Raw genomic sequence first — 22,800 nt, forward strand, 5'->3', positions numbered from 1 at the left:
CCACCTCACAAGGAGAGTCAACACAGCAGAAATCCAGCATCCCGCCTTTCTGCTTCCATCCACACTCAAGTTTTCAACTGAAATAGATATCTTGGTGACTTCCAAGTTATCTGTAGTTCAAGCCTTTCCCCAAACCTCATGAAAACCACCTTTTAAAGGGGAAGCTGCAGTAGGAAGGCATAGCCAAACATAGAGATACGTGTGACATGCCACCCTAAAGATGGTTTTCAGAAAGAGGGGGAGATCAGTAACAGTCGTCACGAACTCTGAGGGAAGCAGAAAGGAATCTCTGAAAGTAATGCAGGAATCAGTGTAACAGGACGTTCACTTGCTTGTTGGGTGGTTGGAGGGTCTTTAAGGAAGAAAATAAAATGGTGTTTTCAGGGATCAATGGAAGACAGGAAAGTTGTCACTGCTGTGGTGGGACAGACATCTCCTTTTCAGGAACAATGGCAAAATTGTAGCATCACCAAAAGCAGACAGAAAGGGTATCTGGCAGACAGAACAGAGTTCAGTTTTGCTCTCCAACCAATAGGAAGCTGTCAGAAGCTTCTCTGCTGGATGATGACATGGTTGGAAATTTATTTTAGAACTTCCACACTCTCAAGTATGTTGAGAAAAAATTAAAGGTGAGTCCATATTAGAGGCAGAGAGGCCTGTTATTAGACTGTCACAATAATTCATGTAGGCGATGACAAGAGGTAAAATCAGCTGTGGATGGAGAGCAACATCATGCAAGAAGGTCCAGGTGAGCAACGGAGGGAAAGGAAGAGTCACTGTGACTGTTGGCACTTGATGCTGGAGAGTGGAGGCTGAGGAAGCTCTGCTCAAGAAAGTGCTTGTGGCAGAAGGAGGAAGGTATATGTGTTTTCATGAGTTGGGCTGAAAACAAGCTGTGTCTTCAACAAATCTTGGCGACAAGGAAACAGGGTGTTTGTGTGCTGGGTATTGTTGTAAATTGTTTGCTTTTGCTACATCAGTTACTTTTCCCATTGCTGGAAAAAGGTGACTTTATGGAAGATTTTTATTGGCTTTCTGTTTGATGGCCCAGCACAGGACAATAGGAGAGGCATGGTGATACTGACACAGGCAGCTACCTGGTCTGACAGCATCAGCAGGCAAGAAGCAGAGAGAGATGGATGCTGGTGCTTAGTGTGTTTCCTGTTTATTAAGTCTCGGCCCTTAGCCCATAGCATGGGGCCACCCACATTCAACATCTGTCTCCATACCTCAACTGATCTGGTCTAGAGACTCCCTCAAGGCATGTTTCCATGGTAACCTAAATGGCATCAAATTGGCAGTGGAGATTAAGTGGAGCTTAAGCAGTGCACTTGCTTTAATACCTATTATTGATAACCACGAGTCTGTGGTGTTCATCTTTTATTCTTTCTGTTAAACCAGAGAAATGCCAAGCCCAGTAGAGTTCTTCCTAGGCCTGAAGGCAGTGCCAGTACGGACTATTTTCCCTCTAGATTAGTCTCATCTGGAGCTCGGCTGGATTTGGGTTGCTGAGGTTGCATGAAGGGAGATGCTGGGTGTGTATAGATTTTGGTCCGTGATTTAATCTTTCAGTGATGGATTTTGGATTATAAAGCCTTACGCTTATGTTGATTATGCTAAAAAAATGGCTCATTTCACCAAGTTCCTCTTTCTAATGGGAGCTGTGACACTCAAAGTCAGTAAAATGTACTCTGGTTCTGTAAGCTGGCCTCAACTTTCCCCCCCATTGTTCTGAGCATGCTGAAAAGGCCATGAGCAACAATCTTTCTAAAACATTCTTTCCATTTTCCAAGTCAAATTCCACATGCCTCTGTGTGCATGCACATGTATGCACATGCATGCAGTGCATGCATGTATCTCCGTGTGTGCTCTCTTATGTTTGTATGTACATTCGCATGTGGGTGTGCATATGTATGTGCACCCATGCTTGTGGATGCCAGAGGTTCACACTGGGTGTCTTCTGTGGTTGCTTTCTGCTGTCTCTGGGAACATGGTCTTGCTCTGATCTTGGAATTCACCTATTGTCTCAAATGACTAGCCAGAAAGCCTCATGGACCCTCCTTTGTCTGCATCTGTGATGCTGAGATTATTGGAGCATGTCACCACACTGTACCTTTTTATGTGGATGCCAGGACTCTGATCTCAGTTCTTCATCCTTGTGTGGTAAGGACTTTACCAGCCTTACACACTGTTCTGCAGTGAACTTAGCTGGTGAGGGAGGTCTGTTCTTCATCCTGTCTTCAGCTATTCATCCCTCTCCATCATCTCCTGCCTGCGTGTGTCACCCAGGCAACCAGATAACCACAAATAAGTCTCTATACTACCACCAGAATTTCTGTCCCCTCCCTCTGAAATGGTGCCTAGTATTTCTTTTAGATTTAGGAAGAAGTAGATGGGGAAGGAGCTGTTGGAGTGAAGTGAGCCTGGTCAGTTTCTTCCTCAAGTAGAAACAAAGACACAGAGAGAAAGAGGCAAGAGAAATGCACAAGTTTCTGATGCTCTAGCAATCAGCAGGGGATAGGAAGTGGAAGAAGCTGGCTCTTCTTCAGGTGTCGGGAAAGAACTGATCAAAAGGAAAACTTCAGTAAGTTCCGCATCTGGCTTGCTCCTCCAGGAAAGCTCAAGGAAAGCTTTCGCTGGGTTACACCATGGATAAGAGGGTTCATCAGACACCCCAGAACTTTCAGTATTTAAACATTCAGGAACAAAAACTACAAACCAACTCTATATAGATGAATATAGCTCTACATGTATGAGATCTCTACATTGGTTTAGGGGCACAGCACCAAAAGGTTTGCATAGAATGCAATTCAGTATGGACAGCACAGAAACAGCAGCTAGGTTGCTACCTCTTAGGAGAGAGGCTGCATGGCTCTGTGGTTTTGTGGATCCTTGGCTCAGTGTCTCTGTGGCTTAAAATTCATTTATTTTTAAAATTAGTTATTTAAAGTTTCAAGTTCCTTATGCTGTGTTAGGATCATATTTATCTCACTGCCCCCAGTGCTTCCAGCTCTACTCCCATTCCCTACCCATGTAATTTTGTGTCCTTTTATTTTGTTAAACTCATCAAAATAATTTTTTATTAATCAAATATTCTTGTATGTGTGTGTGTTGTATGTGAGTGTGTGTATGTTGTATACATGTCTGTGTGTGTGTGTGTGTGTGTGTGTGTGTGTGTGTGTGTGTGTGTGTTGTGCTCTAAGGGGTGGCCAGAGGGTCTTGTATGAAGATAGGCTAACTTAGTGTACTTCATCAAAGTTTGTCAGAACTCTCAGAAAAAAGAAAATAACCCCAATAGAATACTATTACTAGCAGAAGACTATGGTATTCTTCAAGGGAAAAAATGGTTTTATCAGTGGACTATCTGCAAATATTTCTGGCAAGTGACAGCATTCCCCTCTTGTAGGACCTGAACTGTCTGTTAATTAAGTTTAGTGGCTGCCTGTTCTTTTGGCTTCAGCCAGCAGAGTCTTGGAGGAAAAGTAAAGAACTGAGCCATTCCAGGGAGCAATGTCACTTGCAGAAGTAGTGTCCCTAGTACTGGGTATAAATTGCTTCCTCATTAGGAAATAATTATGCCCCTAAATGGGGCTACATGGATATAAAGGCAACTCACAAAATGCCAATTAGTTTCATAGCAGTAATGGCATTTAGTGCCACTGGGTTGGACACAGCCCATCTTCCACTGCTCCAGAGGAAAGGCTGTAGCATGGAGGGTGGGGCTCAGAAGACAGAGGACAGCACAAGAGAAAAGGAAAGTGTCACACAAGTGCATGGTGTAGAGTCAGGCACCTGGGTCTGTAGACTCCCTCCTGGGCTAGGTAGCAGTGCACTGAGGGGTCCTGGATCAAGTGTCTGTCTGGAAGACTCCATCTCTTCAATAGTAAAATGGAGGTAAATAGAATTAGTATGATAAGAGCTGGTCTTGCAAGGTTGAGGACATGAATTGTATTGCCAGAACTCATGTTTTTTAAAAAATGTGGGGTGTGGTGATAGGTGTTTGTGATCCAAGATCCAGGGAGGCAGAGATGGGAAGACCCCAGGGCTCTCTGGCTAGCTAGATGAGCCTATATGGTGAGCTCAAGGCCAGTCAGAAACCAACTGCAAGCACAAGGTGGAGCTCCAGAAGGATGGCAGCCCAGTTGTCCTCCGATGTACACCCTCACAGACATACACATGCTCATCCAGTGTCCCCACATGTGCACCTGGACACACACACACACACACACACACACAGAGCTGTCTGCTACAGCATCAGAGGAAACAAGGAAGTGTTGGTTTCTGCTGTGCACTTCTGAGGTCAACAGTTTTTTACTGCCTATGGATTTAGTTATCAGGATATTGAAGGAGTGTTCTCTGTCTCACAATGACAATGTCTCATGACATCACTCAACTGGCTCTTGGGATACATATGGCCATGTGTGGTTTAGAGTGGCATGCATCATCAAAAGACTAAGACCTGAGCTTTCCTGTGGCTCAGAGGGTTCATTAACATGGTATCTGTGGAGGTATCTCAGAGTCTGGGACAAGGCACATGAAAATCCTCTTTCTACCCATTCCAGCAGTGTTAACCAACAAGAGCTGTACCTGGCTGGTGTGTAACCTGTGATTGTTACCTGTGATTGTCACCTGTGATTGTCACCTTCAAGTCTCCCAAGAATACACACAAGCAAGGTAAGAAGGGTCAGAGCCCATCAGGATCTGGGCCAGGGAGAAACACAAGAAAGGGGATTTTAAGATGCCATGCATCTTCTAGCACAGACTTTATAAAACCATCCACTTCTTTTGATTTTGTTGTCTTTTTCTTTGGGGTGCTGGGTATTGAACCCAGTGCTTTGTGGATGCTAGGCATGCACTTTCCCACTGAGCTGCATCCCAGGTCTCATCCACTACTTTGAGGGTCTGTTGCTTCTATACCCAGAGATACCTATACTTGACACATGTTGCTGGGTGCCTACCATATAGCAGATACCGTACACAGCACTGTGTCACATTCTGGGAAATCAGTAACAAATGAGATAAGAACTCATTCTTGCACACAACAAAAAAACATAAAGTTGCAATAAAAACAAATGTAATAAACCTAATCTATGAAAAAACTTCAGAAGAAGTAAGTGCTGTGAGGACCCACAGAAGTTCAGAAAGGAGATAGTAATGCGGAAGGTTCTATTTGAGGTACTGAGTCTATAGAGTGCCTTACTTAGTAGCAGGACCCTAAATATGATAAGGATGAGGTCATGAAAAGATCTGGAGGGACCCGACTAGAAAGGCAGAGACTCTGGGTCGCCTGTGTTTATCCTGGCAGTGTACCAGGAAGCACAGTGCACACTGGCTTTGCACGAGGTGGGAAAAGGCAGACCAGTTAGCACTCTGCCACCGTGGGGGTGAGGATTTAGCTCTCCATCTGACTCTGACGGACAGACAGACACTGGAAGCAGGAGTCAAGTGAGTCATATCTAATCCATGTTTTGGCAAGATGACTCTGTCTGCTGCTAGAGATCAAGTCAAGATGGAAGCAAGAGCAGAGGCAAGTGGAGGGTTGAGGAGGGTTTGACAGTTGGCTGAACAGCAGCTGAAGGACTGTGCGGCAGGGGTAGAGGTCAGACAAAGCAGACAGATCCTGAATACAGTGCAAGGGTTGTGTAGACAGAGCTACCTGGTGGACTGTGAATAAAGGGTACTGGGGTGAGAGATGATCACTCTCAGCTGGCCTGAGAAACCAGATCTGTAGCAGAGCTGTTTCCTGGAATGGATGCGGAGATGTGCTACTCGGCACTGTGCTCTTATTGGTTGCAGGAAACAAGCAGATCTGTTCATTCTTCATGAGCCAAAGGATGGGACTGTGGATGGTCTGTGTCTGGCTTTGGTCAACAGCAGTGTGGCTGAGAAATACCCACAACAACATAAAAAATGGGTCTCAGTAGATGTCAACATCAGAATCAAAGCCGTAAGTGTGGGAAATTTCCAGGGAGATATGGTATGGGCAAATGATAAAAGGCAAAGATTTCAGCTGAAATCCTGAAGATTCTCCCCAATCCATGATTTGCTGTGATGCCCCCCCACAAAAAAAAGCAGGTAAAATCAAGTTTGTGGCAGAGAAGGCCATTAGTAAAAAACCAACGTACCTGAACACACACACACACACATACAAAGGGGAGGGAGTAGGAAGAGAAGGAGAAGGAAGGGTGGAGGGAGGGAGAGAGGTGGAGGAGAGAGGGAGGAAGGAAAAGGGGAAGGGAGAAAGGGAAAGAGGGAGGGAGAGAGGGAGGGAGGGAGAGAGAGAGACAGAAACAGAGACAGACAGACAGACAGACAGACAGACAGACAGACAGAAAGGGGTGCTATATTATAAAAATGCTTGTTTGGTTTAGGGTATCTCAAACAAAGACAAAGAACTGTCCCCTGCAGCCAGACCACTGGACTAGGAGCCATATAACACAGCCCCAGAGAGCTGTAGCCCTGCTCCAAGCCTATGACCAGGACTGAACTTTGCTCAACCAGGACTGCCCTAATTTACACGTTCCTGATTTGCATGACCCTTATTTGTATGCCAGAGATTACATAGCTGGAACCTCCATGCATAACATCTCATTTGTGTATACAAAACTGTATATACACATACACCAATCTAGACTTCCCTTGTGTAGAGGGCATAACTTGCATGCCAAGAAACTGCACACAAGCAAACCTACCCTACTAGGACAAGCACTTCCCTAAATGGCTATATCGACCTCAGCCCACTACCCTGTGCTGCCCATAGTACACACACACACACCCCTGCCACAGTGCTTCTCCTTGAAGTGTACTTAACTTTTTTCTCCTCTGATTTAAACTGTGGATTTATTTTCTGTCAATCCTTCCCCAGTAGCCATAGTAAATAGCGCTGAGTTCAAGGGGAACTGCCAGGTGCAGGCAGCAGCAGAAGCAACAGGCACAACAAAGACCACAGCTCCATTCCTCATTTTCATATCAAGTGGCAGAAATTATCTTTATTAGAAAAATGAAATTTCCTCTATTTACATTTTTTACACTGTATGATGGGCACTTGTGTTGCCCCGGGAGTTATGTACATATCAGTTTGCACACACATGTCAAATCCCATTCCTTAAAACAGTTGATATCACATTGAACAAAATTAAAAAGACATACTACAAGAAGACAACCATAGTATATACTTCCTCTATCATCGAAAGGTGTTAAGCAAACGTGTAGTTTTGTAGCTATGCTTGGAAATAGTTAATACAGTCATTAGCACTTCCTCATGCAGCGGATCAGACATGACAGTATAAACTGCTGTGACATGGAGGTGAATATCTACTCCCAAATGAGGACCACTGATGGAGCACACAGCTATCCTTGGATCCATTGTACACGGCGTCAAGGCAGTCCTAATGTGAGTTTTAGATGCAGATTAATGCAGTTGTGGATGAAAACCCTCTGCCTGAGTTCAATCCCATTCATACTGGGTTAAAGATGGACTCATATGGAAACCCTTTATGAATAAGCTATCTAATTCAATAACTCTCCTGTGGGCAATGGGTAGCTTGTACATAATTCGAGTCTTAAAGCATGGCTAGAAATTTTACTGTTTGAGAAGAACATTATTTATGACTTTTGTGACCTATTTCTTATTCAAGCCACCAATGAACTCACCTAATTCTGTCTGATATTCAGTTTAAAACATAATAAGTATACATATACACACGTTCCAGTGCCACATAGACTATGATGAATGCTACAGATTAATATGTCTTATCAGAGGAATGGACAACGTTAGCAGTCATACTCTGAGGACAACCATAAAAACATCTTTGGGGACCCTCAGGCTTGGGAAGCATCTGAGCCACATTTCTTTTGTGATTATTTGTGTTTTACAACAACCATGTTTCCTAAATATCCCCGACATAATATCTTCTTTAAACATTTTTGTTCATTTACATCCTATCCAATGAAAATATCAGGGTAATGTGAATGTTAGAGTTGTCAGTTTGAGCTTTCCAAATCCATCAAATTTTCAAAGATGATTGTTCAGATGAGCCACAAAACCCTGTCTGATTCTTCTGTTCTGACATGGGGTTCTTCCCTAATGGCTGCGGCCTCAGAGCTGTGTCTACAGACTTAATACATTTAAGATTCTTTAAAAAGGAAAACAGGTTTTAAAAGTCAATACTGTTTGTTCATTAGAATTAGCCTGACTGGGAAGAGAAACAATTTAATATATTATACATGGCTAATATGAAAAACCTTCAATGAATTCAAAGTCTGTAATTGTTTCTCATGGGAAAACAGACAATGTATTAGTACATTTCTGAACCTTCGCTATTTGCTCTGTCATCAATAGTCTTTGATTGGAGCCCTTTAAAAGCTTGAAACAGAAAAATGTCAGCTCAATGAGAAATATTGAAAATGCCAAAGACAAACTTATGTTAGCTGGAGAACAATTAACCTTATTAATTTAAAAGGCATCTGTGGTATTGGCTAGGTGTTATGCTAATATCCTTTTGAAGGTTCATTTTAAATCCTTCCCAAAGGTGTGAAAGAGAATTAAGTGGAAGAGGCCATGACCCAGGGCTACAGGAGATGAGAAATGATCTAGCATTGTAAAAATGCAGACTCATCGATCTGCTGATCTGATATCTAAAAGGAGCTGCTGAGGGATGATTGCTTCTGTCTTGTTTCTTCCTGAAGCCTGCTGATGCCTTATTTGGGAAGTGAATCTGAGGAAGGAGTCCATTGTAAATAGTTTGATTCTGGTTCACAGGAGAATTGTGTGCTTTGAAATACAGCTCCAGAGAGGTGAAGCTCCTGGCCCTGTTGATTGAGGCCCTCCACTTTCTGCATAGTTCAGCATCTCTGGGGGAGTCTCCTCACCTCTTGCAGAAACACATAGTCTCAGAATAGCTATTACATAATAATGACCTCTGTGGTTTGTTTTAGTTTTTTAAGACTAGGTCTCTTGTAGGCCTCCAACTCACAATATTGCCTGGGCATAACCTTGAACTCATAATCCTCCTGCCTCTGCTACCCGAGTTCCAGAATCACAGGCATGTGCTAGCACACCTGGTTTATGCTTGCCATGCTGGGGGTGCAACCCAGACCACACATGTGCTGTGCAAACACTCTACTTGTTGAGCTGTATCCCTAGCTCTAGTAACCTCTATGTTATGAGGCTTTTGACCATCAGCTTGACAATACCAAGAGAATTATTCTCAGAAATCAAGCTAAGGGCACTGATTGAAGACTCCTCAGAAGCATTGAGAACAATGATTGGATTTTTCTATGAAAATGTAATTCCAAAACAACCTCCCTTGTGATCCCAGCTCAATCTTCGCATCTACAAAATGGGCCTAGTGTGTCCCACCTCACTGTAAACATAAATGCCAGAAAAGAAGTGTGGTTTGGAACATGGGTGGGAGGGGATACACAGATGACACTTGTGTGCTTCGGAGCATCACCTGAGTGACATGTTAGACACCATGCCACTCTCTGCTCCTATAAAGTGCTACGGAAGCGTCTCAGATTAACACTCTTCCTAGGGATAAAGTTAACAAATGTTGGTGCATCAACAATTATCCTGATGCTAATGACCAGGAGCGCATCTCTAAGGCAATTAAACAAATGAAACAACAACAACTACAACAACTACAACAACAGCATTTTAATAGCTGGCCCTCAATCACTCTGACACTAAAGCACTCAATCATTTATGCAAAACTATTCCCCATTCCCTGCCCTATCTCTGGACCTCATTCTGTCTGCCTGGCAAAAATAAACCAATGCAGATGAACAGGAGGACCAGTGAATTTGCAAATAGCATCCTTTTTAGAAAGGGGTTATGGTGTTTAAGAGAGCTTTGATTGAGGACCACAAGGCAGTGTGTGCATATGTATGTGTGTGACTGTGTCCACACATCTGTGAAAGTATACTATATACATAATGGTACTAGCCCTGATGCCAACTGTTAAAGAAGAAAGGAGATTGGGAAGGAGATATTTAAGATTAGGCACATGCTAATTAGAGAAGGTAAGTTTCCAAAGCAAAACGGAAAAAAAAAAAAAGAAAATGAAAAGCTACTGCTGAGTGCAAGCACCAGGCAGGGAGAGGCATGAGCAGGCTCTAGTCTGTGAAGGGATGGCGACAGACAAGGGGTCCCCAGGAGCTCTTGATACACCCCAAACCAGGCAGCCTGCATAGGACACTTAGGGAAAGTCCTGGGGACCTCAAATTAGCAAATCTCTTTCTGCTTCCAGTCTAACCTCCTGGGAGGAAAACAGACATTACTAGGGTACGTCCGACATGAGTATTTATCAGCTAGTCTTTGTTGCTGGTGAGGCTTAGAACAGCATTAGCCTCAGTTCCCTTATCTTCAAAATGGGGGCAATCATACTTAAATTCTAAACTCCATTCAGAGTAGACATAGCTGGGTATTTGAAGATTCAGATGCTGATCATGGTGCATACTTGTGACAAGCAGAAACTACAACAAGTTCATATGCACAAACTGGCACACACAGCGTATGAACATCTCCCACACCATCTACATCCCTCTGTTCTCCAGACACACACCGGATTCCCTTCTCTTCTGTACATCCCTGACCTGTTTTCACTAGCGAACCTGACACTTCTTTTTGCCACACATAGGCACTTGGGACTTTACAAAGTGCATTTCCTACTCTCTCCCCTGACGCATCCACACCCTGAACTATTAAACATTTTTACAAGTTATAAATGACCCAACTGGGAAAGCTTTCCATACTCCTCCTCCTCCTCCTCCTCCTCCTCCCCCTCCTCCCCCTCCTTCTCCTCCTTCTCCTCCTTCTCCTTCTCCTCCTCTTCTTCTTCCTCCTCTTCCTTCTTTTTTCCCTTTTTCTTTTACATCACAGTCTATTTTCCAATCCTTTGAAGGATTATTTCAACCCTTTGAAGCATTTGAGGCATGCTTTGGTAAGTCATGCAGGGTTGGTTGGAGCCAGACCCAAGACTACTCATGCAAAAAAATCAAAAACAAAAACAAAAAAACAAAAAGGAAGGATGAGGTTTCCCCCTTTGTTTAGCTGCTCCTGTGCTCTGCCTCACCATCTCAGAAGGTTCAAATAAATCAAGACTATTTCCAGTGACACTAACCGCATTTTCCAAAGTTCCTGAAAACTCAGGAAAGGACTTTTCAAAGGTGTTTGATTTCAGTATCAATTAATTTTTGGTCTCCTTACAATAGCATTACAGTCTGTTTCTAATTTTCAGCATTTAATCTGTTTTTGTTTTACAGTTTTGGCTTATCTTTTGTATATTGGAATTCACTTTTCAAACCAGGGACTGCTTACAGAAAGAGGTTCTACTTTCCAGTCCATCTGCATGCCCTCAGTGCCAAACTGGACATTAGAGGAAAGTGTCACTGTGCCCGTTCCCTACGGGCAGATTGGTGTCACATGTCCAACAGCACAGTATAATCACTGATGGCTGACAGCTTTTTTTTTTTTTTTTAATCTTTGGTTTGAAGCTTTAAACTGTGTCCTTTGTGGATCTTATCTAGAGGATAGATCCCTGAAGAAAGACCCCCTCTTCCTCGAGATCTTGAGAAAATGAGGGATCGCAAAGGAGCTTAAAGAAAAACCAAATTCAAAAAGTCATGCCTGAATCGGCAAAGAGCAGGAGGCAATGAGAGCCAGGTCAGTTCTGTGACTTTCTCTGACTCTTACTCCAGAGGAATGCATGGAGGGTGTTTTCCTAAAAGAAACCCAGACATAGGTCAGCCTAGTAAAGGGTACCAAGCTAGGAATCAGAACTGAGTCTTGGGCTCCAGCCCCAACTCCAGTGCTTTCTGACTTCATCTTAGACAGACTACTGTCCCTTGTCACCCTCCCTTATTCCCCTTTCCTAAAGTCTTGGTATCATTCCACAAAATCCATTTAATCTTAGACCCTTCCAAGAAGGTACCTTGAACTTTTTCTATGCTGACAGCACTTCTAGGCACAGAATGAGCCAAAAGAGAAAAGAAATTTAAATAGAAAAATCTATGTCTTTTGATGGGTTTACACACATCACATATAAGTCCACACCAGTATCATATTCCAAAGCCAACATAAGCAGAAAATATTGCACATTCTTCTCCCCATAATTTTGTTCCTTAAGGGGACAAAGAGCATCAGTGCTCAAATCCCCTGAGCCCTGTCATCCTTCCTAGAGCTGATAGTTAAAAAAATATAATGCCTTCTCTACATAAATACCCTCCTATCAAAATAATCAGAATTTTTTTTCTGTGTGTTCACACCACCACCACCATTTAATTTTTAACGTAAACTTTACAATATGTACAGATTTGCTTGGATAATACACTTAAGTGTGAGCTGTAGAAATCAAGCATGTATAATATATACATGTGTACATGAGCAACTGTATTCACAGAAGTGCATTCAGTCACCTCTGATCTGTGTCAAGCTGACCTCATCAGAGACAACTAGAGATGAACACAGTACATAGGAAAATGGCTGACTGAAAAAGGGCAACTCTGTATTGGAAAAACTTTTCAAGTAGAGACCCCAAAACTCCCGATGAATATTTTGACCCTATTTAACCAAAAGAAGAGGGAGGCACAGACAGGCCAATTCTTGACTCAAGTGCAAATGAACAATGCTTTTGGAAGGAAGGTCTCTTTTCTGTCTTTCTTTCTTCTTTTGTTTTTTAAAGATGTATTATTTTTGTGTGCATTGATGCTTTGCCTGCATATGTGTCTGTGTGAGGTGCCAGATCCCCTGGAACTAAAGTTACAGGCAGTTGTGACCCACCATGTGGTTGCTGGGAATTGAACTCAGGACCCCTGGAAGAGCAGCCAGTGCTCTTAACCACTGAGCCATCTCTCCAGCCCTAGGGCTCTTTCCTTTAGAGCTTGAATTACTATTAAATATGGTCTGATAAATTTGGCTTCCTCCTGTTTAAATTCTATTTCTTGAAGTCCAGGGAAGTCTATTATAGCCAACATTAGTGCCAAACAGCTCCACCTTGAAACAGCTTCTGTCCTTTGCTGAAGGATTCACACAAGACAGCTCCTCACAAAGAAGCAGTCCAGGAATGTGCATAATGCTATTGGGTACCTTCAACTCCTTTGAAAGAGATTTTGGTTTCTTGAATCAGTATTTATTTAGGTCTTAAACCATAAGAAACCTCAGTGCAAAGTATTTATTTATTTGACAAGCAATTATTAAAGCTTCACTTTTTAGGTTTAAGGGAAATAAATTTTTAATCATCATTTAATTAACACCAACTTTCTTTTTCATTAGCAATTCTATTTGCAAAGAATTCAGGGCATTTGTCATTTCCTGAGAAGGATGCAGAATATTAAATACATAACAGCAGTAGACATACCAAATGGAATAAACACCGAGAGACCTGTGACTACCATGGATCTTTTGACTAATTAACTGCCTTGGCTCAAGTCCCATTTAAATGAAACTATTTCATTTGTAAACAAGGTGTAATTTTCTTTTCTTCTGCCCAGAACCTAAGTGTGAATTGGTTTGACAGTTCTTGCTGAAATGGATAGATTTTGATGCTTCCACCAGAAAGCTAACTAAGTATTAAGTCTTCTCAGGAACCCTTTGAGGCAGGGAAAGAAGAACCCAGAGCATGGCAGGAAATTGCCACTAGTGCTGAGGACAGAGCAGTCACCAGGGCTGAGGTCATCATCCCTTGAGTCGCATGCAGGAAGACAGATCCATAGGAGCTTGCCTTCTTGCAGCATTGAAGCCAGAAGTATATTAAAACCTGCAGGTATTAGGATGGTGGACCTGATCCCCAGAGGACTGCGGCTCGGCAGAGTGAGGGTCATGCTTGGGGAGCTTCTCTTATGCAGAGAATGTAAATCAGTTTGGGTGTAAGGACAGAAGCATGGCTATTTGCCTCCAAGTATTCCCATCTGAGGACCACGCTGCTCCTTTCCAAAGTGGAAAGCACAAGAGCTGCCAAGACAACTGCCAAGAGCGGCTGCCCTTACTTAGTCCGGGGAAAGGTCAGGCCTTTGGATTCAAAGACACTGGCTTCTTAGCATCTGTGAGTCTAAGAACTCAGAGGTTGGGTCTAACACAGGGGTCCTCTACCTGATGCTCAGGCCAGGGCCTCCTGTCCAGTCCTCATCACCACCTTAGGTGCCATTTGCCACTCCCTGGATTAGTTTTTGAAAGGACTCCTTCAAACAAGCCCACATGGTTATCTTTCACTTGGAACCTGATCACCTCACTTCCTTCTTTGAAATCATCACTTATAAGAGTCGGTGGATTTGTGGAGGGGGAAAAGCAAATGTTTATCATACAGCCCCTAACGACCAAGACTTATTTTTGTAAATATCTTGGTGTTATAACAAATGTATTCTTTCCCATTATGTGGCTGATTTTTCCAAAAGCCTCATTTTAACTTCTTTTGTATAGAGGTAATAGCAGAAATGATCTCTGAATTTTCCAGAGAAGGGTTTGAGGAGGCAGTAGGAGTGTCATCTGTACTCCCACTGAAATGTGGGCATTCACTAGCACCCTGGGCTGTGAGGACAATCCAGGAAAACAGAATGCTTCGAGGATTTGTGACAAGTCACCATTCTGTATTCCAGGGAGGCTTAAGAGTCAGTTCTGTGATGACACAGCAGTGGCCCTAGCAGGAGGAATACAGGTTTGGGATGCAATGGAGAGACAAAGTGAAGGGCTTAAAAGACACTACAAACACTGAAGCCCAGTTTTAAGGTAAAAAACTGGGGAGACCATTCCAGGTTCTCTAACACACATTTCTCCATCTCTGGGACTTGGGGAAGGAAAGGATGCCTCCATCCAGGGGATAAAATGTGACTTTAAAGCTTATCAACCTCAAGCTCCACCCTAGCCCCTCTGTGTTCTGAAGGAGCACAGGAGGAGAGATGCCTCACCCCTATGCCACTCCACCACTGGCCCTCTAGTCTATTGCCTCACTTTTTGTCATTGTAGAACACTGTAGGTCAAATGAACTTTTCCACTGCTAGCTTCGTCTGAAGCAGCCCCAAGATCTAAGAGACCCTTCCCTGCTCAACTACAGAATAATTCCACCTACAAAACATAACAGCATGAGGAAAAGAAATGGGATGAAATTTCAACTTGTCATGCTGTCCCTTTCTCCAAGAACCCAACCCAAGATTCAGTAAGAGAAAACACAAGAAATGATTAGGATTCTTCATGGGAGAGAGTTACCCAACTGACTAAAGTCTCATGCAAAATACCATGGCCAGCTAGCCAGGCTATTTCAAGGACAATAGTGCGTTTGAAATGTACTAAATGCTAGAAAAGAACCATATAAAATCTTTAATTCATATTATTTTCTGTTTCTGTGGTATGTCCTTGTATAATAAAGTATCATAACTACATTTTGAGTCTTTTTAAAAATGTGGTAAAAAATTATGTGCTAAGAAATTTTCCATGCATGAATATTCCCCTCACTGGCTTCATTTTTTTTTAAACTAATGACTATCTGTTCTATCATATATGCGCAGGCTTAGTGGGCCAAGAAGAGGACAACGCAGGCAGCTCAGGAATGACAAATGCTTTGAAGACTTCTCGTTGGTTTCTGTTGGTGCTGGGCAAGAGGTGCACCTCCAAGAAGGTGCACATTTCAGAGGAAAGAAATCCCCCTTTTTTTTAAACTGGGTTTATCCATAGTTGGGAGGGTGCTGGGGGTGGGGGTGGGGAGATGCACAAGTGGCTGATGTCTGAAAGGTTTTGATTTGAGGTGGTTTGTATAGAAATAAGTGTCTAATAGAGTTTCCTGACATTAAGGGACATAAATGTAAAACCATGCTTGCCTTGGGCACACGGATGGCATTGTACTTCTTATAGATTACACATGGCTGCTGGCACATGTCACCACATTAACAACTCTGGGAACACAACACATAGCTAATTAGACACCATCGTGGCTGTCTGGGGACAGAACATGTTACAATTACTCTGGGAGGGATCGGGTAAGAGATACTATACAACCCTGAGTCATCACCAGAAGGGAGGAATGCAAACTTACGTACATAAGAGTCTTCAAGATAAACTACAACGGCCACTATGTCATAGACAGAAGATCCACACTTAGATATCGAAGACATAAAAGTGTTTATGCAGCTCTGAACAAGACCATTGAAGCTGAGGGTGAGAGATACACACACATTAACATCCAAAGAGATTCTTACAGTTCTCCACCTGAGAGTCCCTGTGGCTATTTGTTCCAGGTGTGTCTTGGGGGAAGACTACAATGAAAGTAGTGTAGGTACCACAAACACACTGATTTGCTATTCTTTGGGGGGAACCTGGAGTTTGTGGGGGCTGATCCAGGGTTGTAATGGAAGGCATAACAAGAAAGCTGAGAACTGTTACAAGCCAAACTTCTTAAACCTTGCACATGTCAATCTTATTACAGTGCAGATGCATTCTTAACTGTCTTATTGTCTGGGTCAGACTTACATGCATACCATATTGCTTATTCTGTATTAGAGAAACTGTGAGGCATTTCTGATGGGGAAGTTACATGGTGGATTGATCTTCATGGAATTTGGAATATAGGCAACCACAATATAACCATCACCCTCTGATGCACCATTATTGCCACCATACCCAGTCACCATGTCTGGGAGACCTGCCCACATGTATTCATTTGTTTTTGGTTAAGGATTCACCTATCTGGTATGTGCTGTGCTCAGCACATACCTCATAAGATTCCTTGAGTGGAAGATTATGGCATGGAGCCATGTGCAAAAGAGCCAACAAAAAAATACCTCCCTATATCCTCTTCCTCCTAGTAGGGTGCTATTGGACATCCAACGTTTACCCTCTATAATGTTGGCCATTCTACATGTTTCCTTATAGATAAACACTGATGGAAGATCTTAGACATCAGATTCAATACTAGGCATTTTCTTGTACACGCGTCTATTGCTGCAGGAATTTAAAACCCTGGGGGTAGAGTACATGTTATTCTTATTTGCAGCATAAGGCATAACATGCTCTGAAATATACACATCACTGTGGCCCCGACTGTCCCTGGAGCAATAGGATGCTGTTGACCTCAAGGATGACCGAAGATAGCTGTCATTTACTGCCTGTGATGGCAATGAGTGTTTGTAAGGGTCCGAGGGACATCTCCCAATAACTAAGCGTTGGTCATCCCCATACGTGTGGAGGAAAGGATTATCAGAGGTATGGTCTGGCAAGAGAGATTTGCTCCTCTTGCTGTCCTCCAGACCTTGGGGGAAAAGGGAGCTTTTGTTCCCCAAGAGTTTGCTTGAGGGGACACTGAACAGGCTCCCATATAAGTTGCCCTCCAGTAGCCTTTCCCTGTCCTTGAGGCTTATGCTCCGGGAGGGCCTGCTAAGGTCTATCTCCCTGGGTTTGTCGAGAATGTTATCGTAGGAGTGCTGTCGATTAATCTTGAGCTTGTTCTTCTGTAACTGGAGGGCGTTGTTCTGTGACCAGTCCTGCTGGTAGGCCTCCTCACGAGTAGCTGGGTTACCTGTCTCCTGAAGCATCTGGTCTTCATCAATGTCATAGAGGTTCCCCATCCGCAGACAGGCATCACACTTGAAAGGAGATCTCATGGTAAAGTGGCCTGAGTAGGTGGGCAGGTTTGAGAGGCAGCTTCTGCAATGCGTGGAGTTCTGCCGATATCGATCACTGCCCTCACTATGTGGGGAACCCTTGTCTTTCAAGGTAAAGTGCTTGGCATAGAGTTTATACTGGTCATTGTTGGGAAGCCCATCTTCATTGTGTAGTGGGTTCCTGTTCATGGGCAGCGTGGAGTCCCCCTTGCGGAAATTCTCATTGTGATCTTGGTAGGTATCTGGGAAGTCCACATTCTCAGGCAGGACTATGTTTTCAATGAACTGTGGAGGATCTAAGTGGAAGCTGGGCTCCTTCTCACCATCGATGGTGTAGATCTTATCCCTGGGAGAACTTGCTTTGGTTTTCACATAGGTACGTTCAACCTCACTACAGTCCTTGGGGTATTTAGAGGCCATTGACCTTTTGAAGTTATCCTTGGTCTTGTGGTTCTTATTGTTATCTGGCTCCCTGTGGCATGTGGCCCGGCTTGAGGTTTCAGAAATGTCAGAATGGGCTACCTCTTCTGGAAGATACCTAGGACTCTTTAGGGAGTGGGTCCTATTCTCTGCAGTCTTCTCATCCCTCTGGGAGACTGGGTTCTGGTTTAGAGAATCCTGGCGTAGAGACTCCATGGATTTCTTCCAAAGCTGCCGGGGTCGGGAGTTCCCTTTGGATTCAGTGCTGACAGCCACCTCCACTGTGTTGGGGTTGGACTCATTGAGAGTGAGAGGATGCTGTCCCTGAAACACATAGTTACTGAGACTATCCTTGTGCCTGTTGGCCACAAATGTTTGCAGTTCATTCATGTTTTCTCCAAATATACTGTCCTTCCCTTGAAAGGACCTGTTATCTGAGTATATCAAATTTCCCTTGTCTGAAACCATGTCCACAATAAGTGAGCCTCTTTGGATGAAGTCAGCAGCTCTTTTGGGTGAGTCCATTCTCGAGGAGTTCATGTTGGACATGTTGGAGATGTTTTTAGCTGAGCGGAGAAGCTTTAGCATGTTGCTCTGTGACCCAGTCAGATTGAAGTCTGGAGACTTCTTCTTTTCTTCAATGTGCACTCCATGGATGCAACTGTAGATGCCCTGTGAGGGACAAACAAAGCATACATCAACAGCAGACACTGGAGTGCAGTCCCTTGCCCATCTGAGCTTTACCTGCAAAGTTGAAGTATGAATTTCTTGAGAGAGTCAGAGAGAGAGAGAGAGAGAGAGAGAGAGAGAGAGAGAGAGAGAGAGAGAGAGAGAGTGGAATTCAGTCCGAATCCTGATTATCATACTTCATTCAATAAGCAAGGCGAGTTGTAATATACCAGTATTGTGTAACTACTTACCTAGCATAAACATTCAATTAAGACCCAGAAAGTCAATATAAGTTATAAGTTTCAGCCATCCCCTGAAACTTCCACAGTTTACAAGACTCTTCTCCCAGATAAAACAAGCAGTAACAATTGGCGGGAGAGGAGACTCCATGACCATTAGAATTGAGAGACTCTCAGAAACCGGAGTTGCTCGCATGTCAGCAGGAAGGTCTGATAATGAAACTTTCATCATTTGTTGCCCAGGCCAGGGTGGGCTTCTGATGATGTAGCTGTCATTGAGTCATAAACTCACTTGTTCACTAAGTTAGACTTGTTTCTTTTTCCCTGTCATCGATGCCCTATTGTGGGGTGAACAGAACATTTGTTTCCATGTGTCAAGAAAAAGCCACACAGCAATCAGTCCTATAGCATGCTCTGTTATAGTACTGCTCTGTCCCAGAATAACCTGCTACCTTTGCAAAAAGTCATACATGAAGTTTAAGAAGTAGTATCAACCAATACTTGTATAGCTATCAACACCCCAGTACCTTTATAGTGGCATATAAGGACACCTTATTGACCTTCCCAGCACCCAGATCCAGCTCATGAATTTACTGAAGGCTTTATCACCTTTGAAGTTTAAATGTTAGAGGGTTAGCTATTGACAAAATCACCACAAAGGGACCACCATTGTTAATTATTTTCACAATTTATCAGGATGACCTCTACCATTGTGTTAAAGCTATCAATCAAGGCATGTGACCTATACAAGAAGCCAATCAGAAAATATTTCCTTCCTGGGTACATTGAGTAGTTTCGAGGAAGACGGCCATGAAAATTCATGCAGGCTTGAAATTCCAGTGCTCAGAAGCTGAGACAGTAGGATTATGGTTTCAAAGTCATAATGGGCTATATAGTGAGAATTTGTATAAAAAAGATAGCAGAAAAACTTTTAAAAAGTAAAATAAAAATAAGGAAGCATTTGGTCCATGTAAGAGTGCTCAGGTCAGAGATGTTATGGGTCTTGCCTTTATATGAGAATATTAAGTGAGAATATCTCAGTGAGGTAAAGGACCCAAGGGCTAGAGTGGCTCATGGTCTATAGTGCTACAGCTGTCTTCTTAGGCTTCTTACTTGTTCACTGCATGCAGCTAGAACTGCATTTTCACTGCTTATTGATAGGGCAGATTCTGTGGCACAGTGGCATATCTTTAAGTCCATCCATGAATAATGAGACCAGGGAATCCTGGGAAAGGGAGACATGACCATTGCCATCTCAAAGTCTCCACATCTTTCATACCCTTTTCCTTTGTTAATATATATTGTTTCTTTCACTCAAAATTTGCTGCTCTCCTGGTGTCCAGGGAGGGGCTCTCTGCTCATGCTGCTGTCATAGGTAGCCCATCGGTAATCTTTGGATTTGTGGCCCCTTGGCTTCCTCCAATCTATATGCAGATGTTGGCAACATGCATTAGATTTATCCTATGAAAATTTGATCCCTCTCCTCCTATGATTGCTAGGAAGTCATCCAGGAGTGGATTCAGGGGGCAGATCTGTTGCTGACCTCGGTATAAAGCAGTAGACAGTTTATGCCATTGTGACTCTGATCATGGTGGCTTTACTGACCCCCATGGCTGCATCATGCTTAACCAAAGAGGGATGCTCTCAGAACTGTGAAGTCTTACTCATCTTTATGGCTGCACCTTGTTGTCTGAAGACAGTCTCCATTCCAGCTTCATAGGAATGCTACACACGAAAGATGGTCATATCAAGTCCAAGCAGCCCTTACTGGGATTGTATTAGCCTAAGTTTCCTGGTTAATTCCAGACACTGGAAGTTAGCGTGTGCCAACTTCTTCTTCCTCCTTCTCCTTCCTCCCCTTCCTTCTCTTTACCATTTCCATCTTTTCTTCCTCTATTCCTCTCTTCCTTCCTCCTTTCTTCCCTTCCCTAATTCTATCACTTTCCCCTCCCTTTCTTTCCTTTTCCTTCCTCTTCCTTTCCCCTTTCCTTCCTGCCTTTGTATGTTCTCCTTTCAAACCTGCTTGAACTCACAGTGCCCACCTTGTCCAAGCCACAAAGCAGTGCGTGTTACTCATCGCTATAGAAAGTTTGTCCAGAAATCACATTGGCCTTCTGGTTGGTAAGGCCAGCCAATCCACTAGAGAGCCCGGCAATCCCCTTGCTAGAAGTTCCTTGGCTCCTGTTACTTAACTTGTGCTCCCCGCCCTCTTGCTCACAGATTTTGAATACTGTTCAAACTTACAGAAGTAATGTATCCTCTTAGTGTACCTGGTGAGATACAAAACTTCTAGTCAACCTGCTTTGCTTCTCAAGGCTCCTGAATGAATTCTTTTTCAAGCTACAAGTAAGGCTCTAAGCTTTCCATGTCCCATTTATCCTGCAATAGTTCTGATACTGTCTGACTTCTGTTGGCCTTAATGTTAGTGAAAAGCATTCTTCATTCTGTGTTTAAGTGCTTCACCTTGGAACACAGTGGGAAGGCATCTACAGCTCCCATCCCCTGGTTTCTTTTATTGCTCACACCTTAAGAGACAATCAAGGTGGTTTTTCGACTGGAAATAACAAGCACTTAAAAAAAAAAAACATAAATGATGGGTGTTGGGGGAGGAACACTTTAGAGAGAAAACTGATATTAAGACCATCCCACAGACTAGAAGATGCATTTGTGAAAGTCATAAAAATAAGACAAGGGACAGTCCTTGTAAAAGCTTGGTTTCAGTATTTAATAAATGCCCCTCTTGAGCTTTCAAATCTCCACTGACAGTCTCAGGTTGGCATCGATGTTGTATCTCCAGAGCTTTCCAGAGACACTGAGCCAACAAAGAAAGCTGCATGTGCTTACAGCGATTGCTTTTGTCTGTGAGCTGCATAGTCAGTGTCCTGAAAGAACTACTGAGGAGGAGATACATTCTCTGTGGAGCAGATACCTGCCTTGGGAGAATTCAGAGCATCACACATCAGCATCCTTAGAAGGAAACATAAATACTGACCTTGACTAATGTATGTAACCCTATTCTGTATAAGATCATGTGTGTGTGTGGGGGTGTGTGTGTGTGCATACAACCCATGTGCATACAACTATGCACACACATGTATGAAGGCCAGAAGACAAGCATGGATGTTGTTCCATGGGATCTGCTTTCTCCTCAACTCCTCTGTTGTATGTCAGTTATGACCTACTGGATAAAGTGGGAGGAAACCTGTTATTTCAGGGAAATATAAGATGAAAGTTAAAAAAAAAGACCCACTTTAAGACCCTAGTTTCCTCATCCACAGAATGGGTGTGATAAGAGGTTTCACAACGAATAGAGACAGGAGGGAAAGCATATGTGGCTCTGACCATTATCCCCACAGTAGCTGCACCTTGCCATGGCTGGCAATCCTCGGCTGTCAGCCTTCTTAAATCAATCAGCATCGGAAGCTGAACTTTCTGCGTGTCTCCCTAGTACGGGAAAGAGGCAGGCAAATAATGGCGCCCTCCTATTCTCTCTTGTCAGGCTGTTCTGAGTAGAAGACAAATCATATTAAAGAGAAAGGAGAGCCCCTGCTCCTCTGGACTCTCTGAAGCTTTCAGGATACAGCATCAGTAGTGTCTGGGACCTGCCTGCTTCCTTTACCCTGGAGGGTGGGGAAAGTTCAAATTCTACTGGCACAGCTTCTACACAAACCCAATCCTCTTCATTTCCACTCATAAGATGCTTGGAAAGGCACGTAGGATTCAGTTCATTTCTTATAATGATGGCCCTATCAAGTTGGATGCGTATTCCAAAATGAAGCTGGATTTATAAGCAAATGCAACAGTGTGAATTTGCTTAACATAATCCCAGAACCGTTTGGATATGAAAAGCCTTTAGTAATTGGCTTGGGGAATTACTTTAAATTTG

General features: G+C 43.2%; 1 protein-coding gene across 1 annotated transcript in view; it reads right to left on the minus strand.

Annotated features, from left to right (window-relative positions):
* Window positions 1-10,822: 10,822 nt before the first annotated feature.
* Window positions 10,823-22,800, minus strand: part of Grin2a (glutamate ionotropic receptor NMDA type subunit 2A) — a 434,479-nt gene continuing 422,501 nt past the window's right edge. Inside the window, exon 14 of the mRNA XM_021184964.3 lies at window positions 10,823-18,678. Within this exon, the coding sequence (XP_021040623.1) occupies window positions 16,879-18,678 (1,800 nt within the window). The 3' untranslated portion in view covers window positions 10,823-16,878. The remainder of the gene's footprint in view (window positions 18,679-22,800) is intronic.

This window comes from Mus caroli, unplaced genomic scaffold (assembly GCF_978045245.1).
Source record: "Mus caroli unplaced genomic scaffold, Mus_caroli_1 scaffold_17, whole genome shotgun sequence".
NCBI classification, from domain to species: domain Eukaryota; kingdom Metazoa; phylum Chordata; class Mammalia; order Rodentia; family Muridae; genus Mus; species Mus caroli.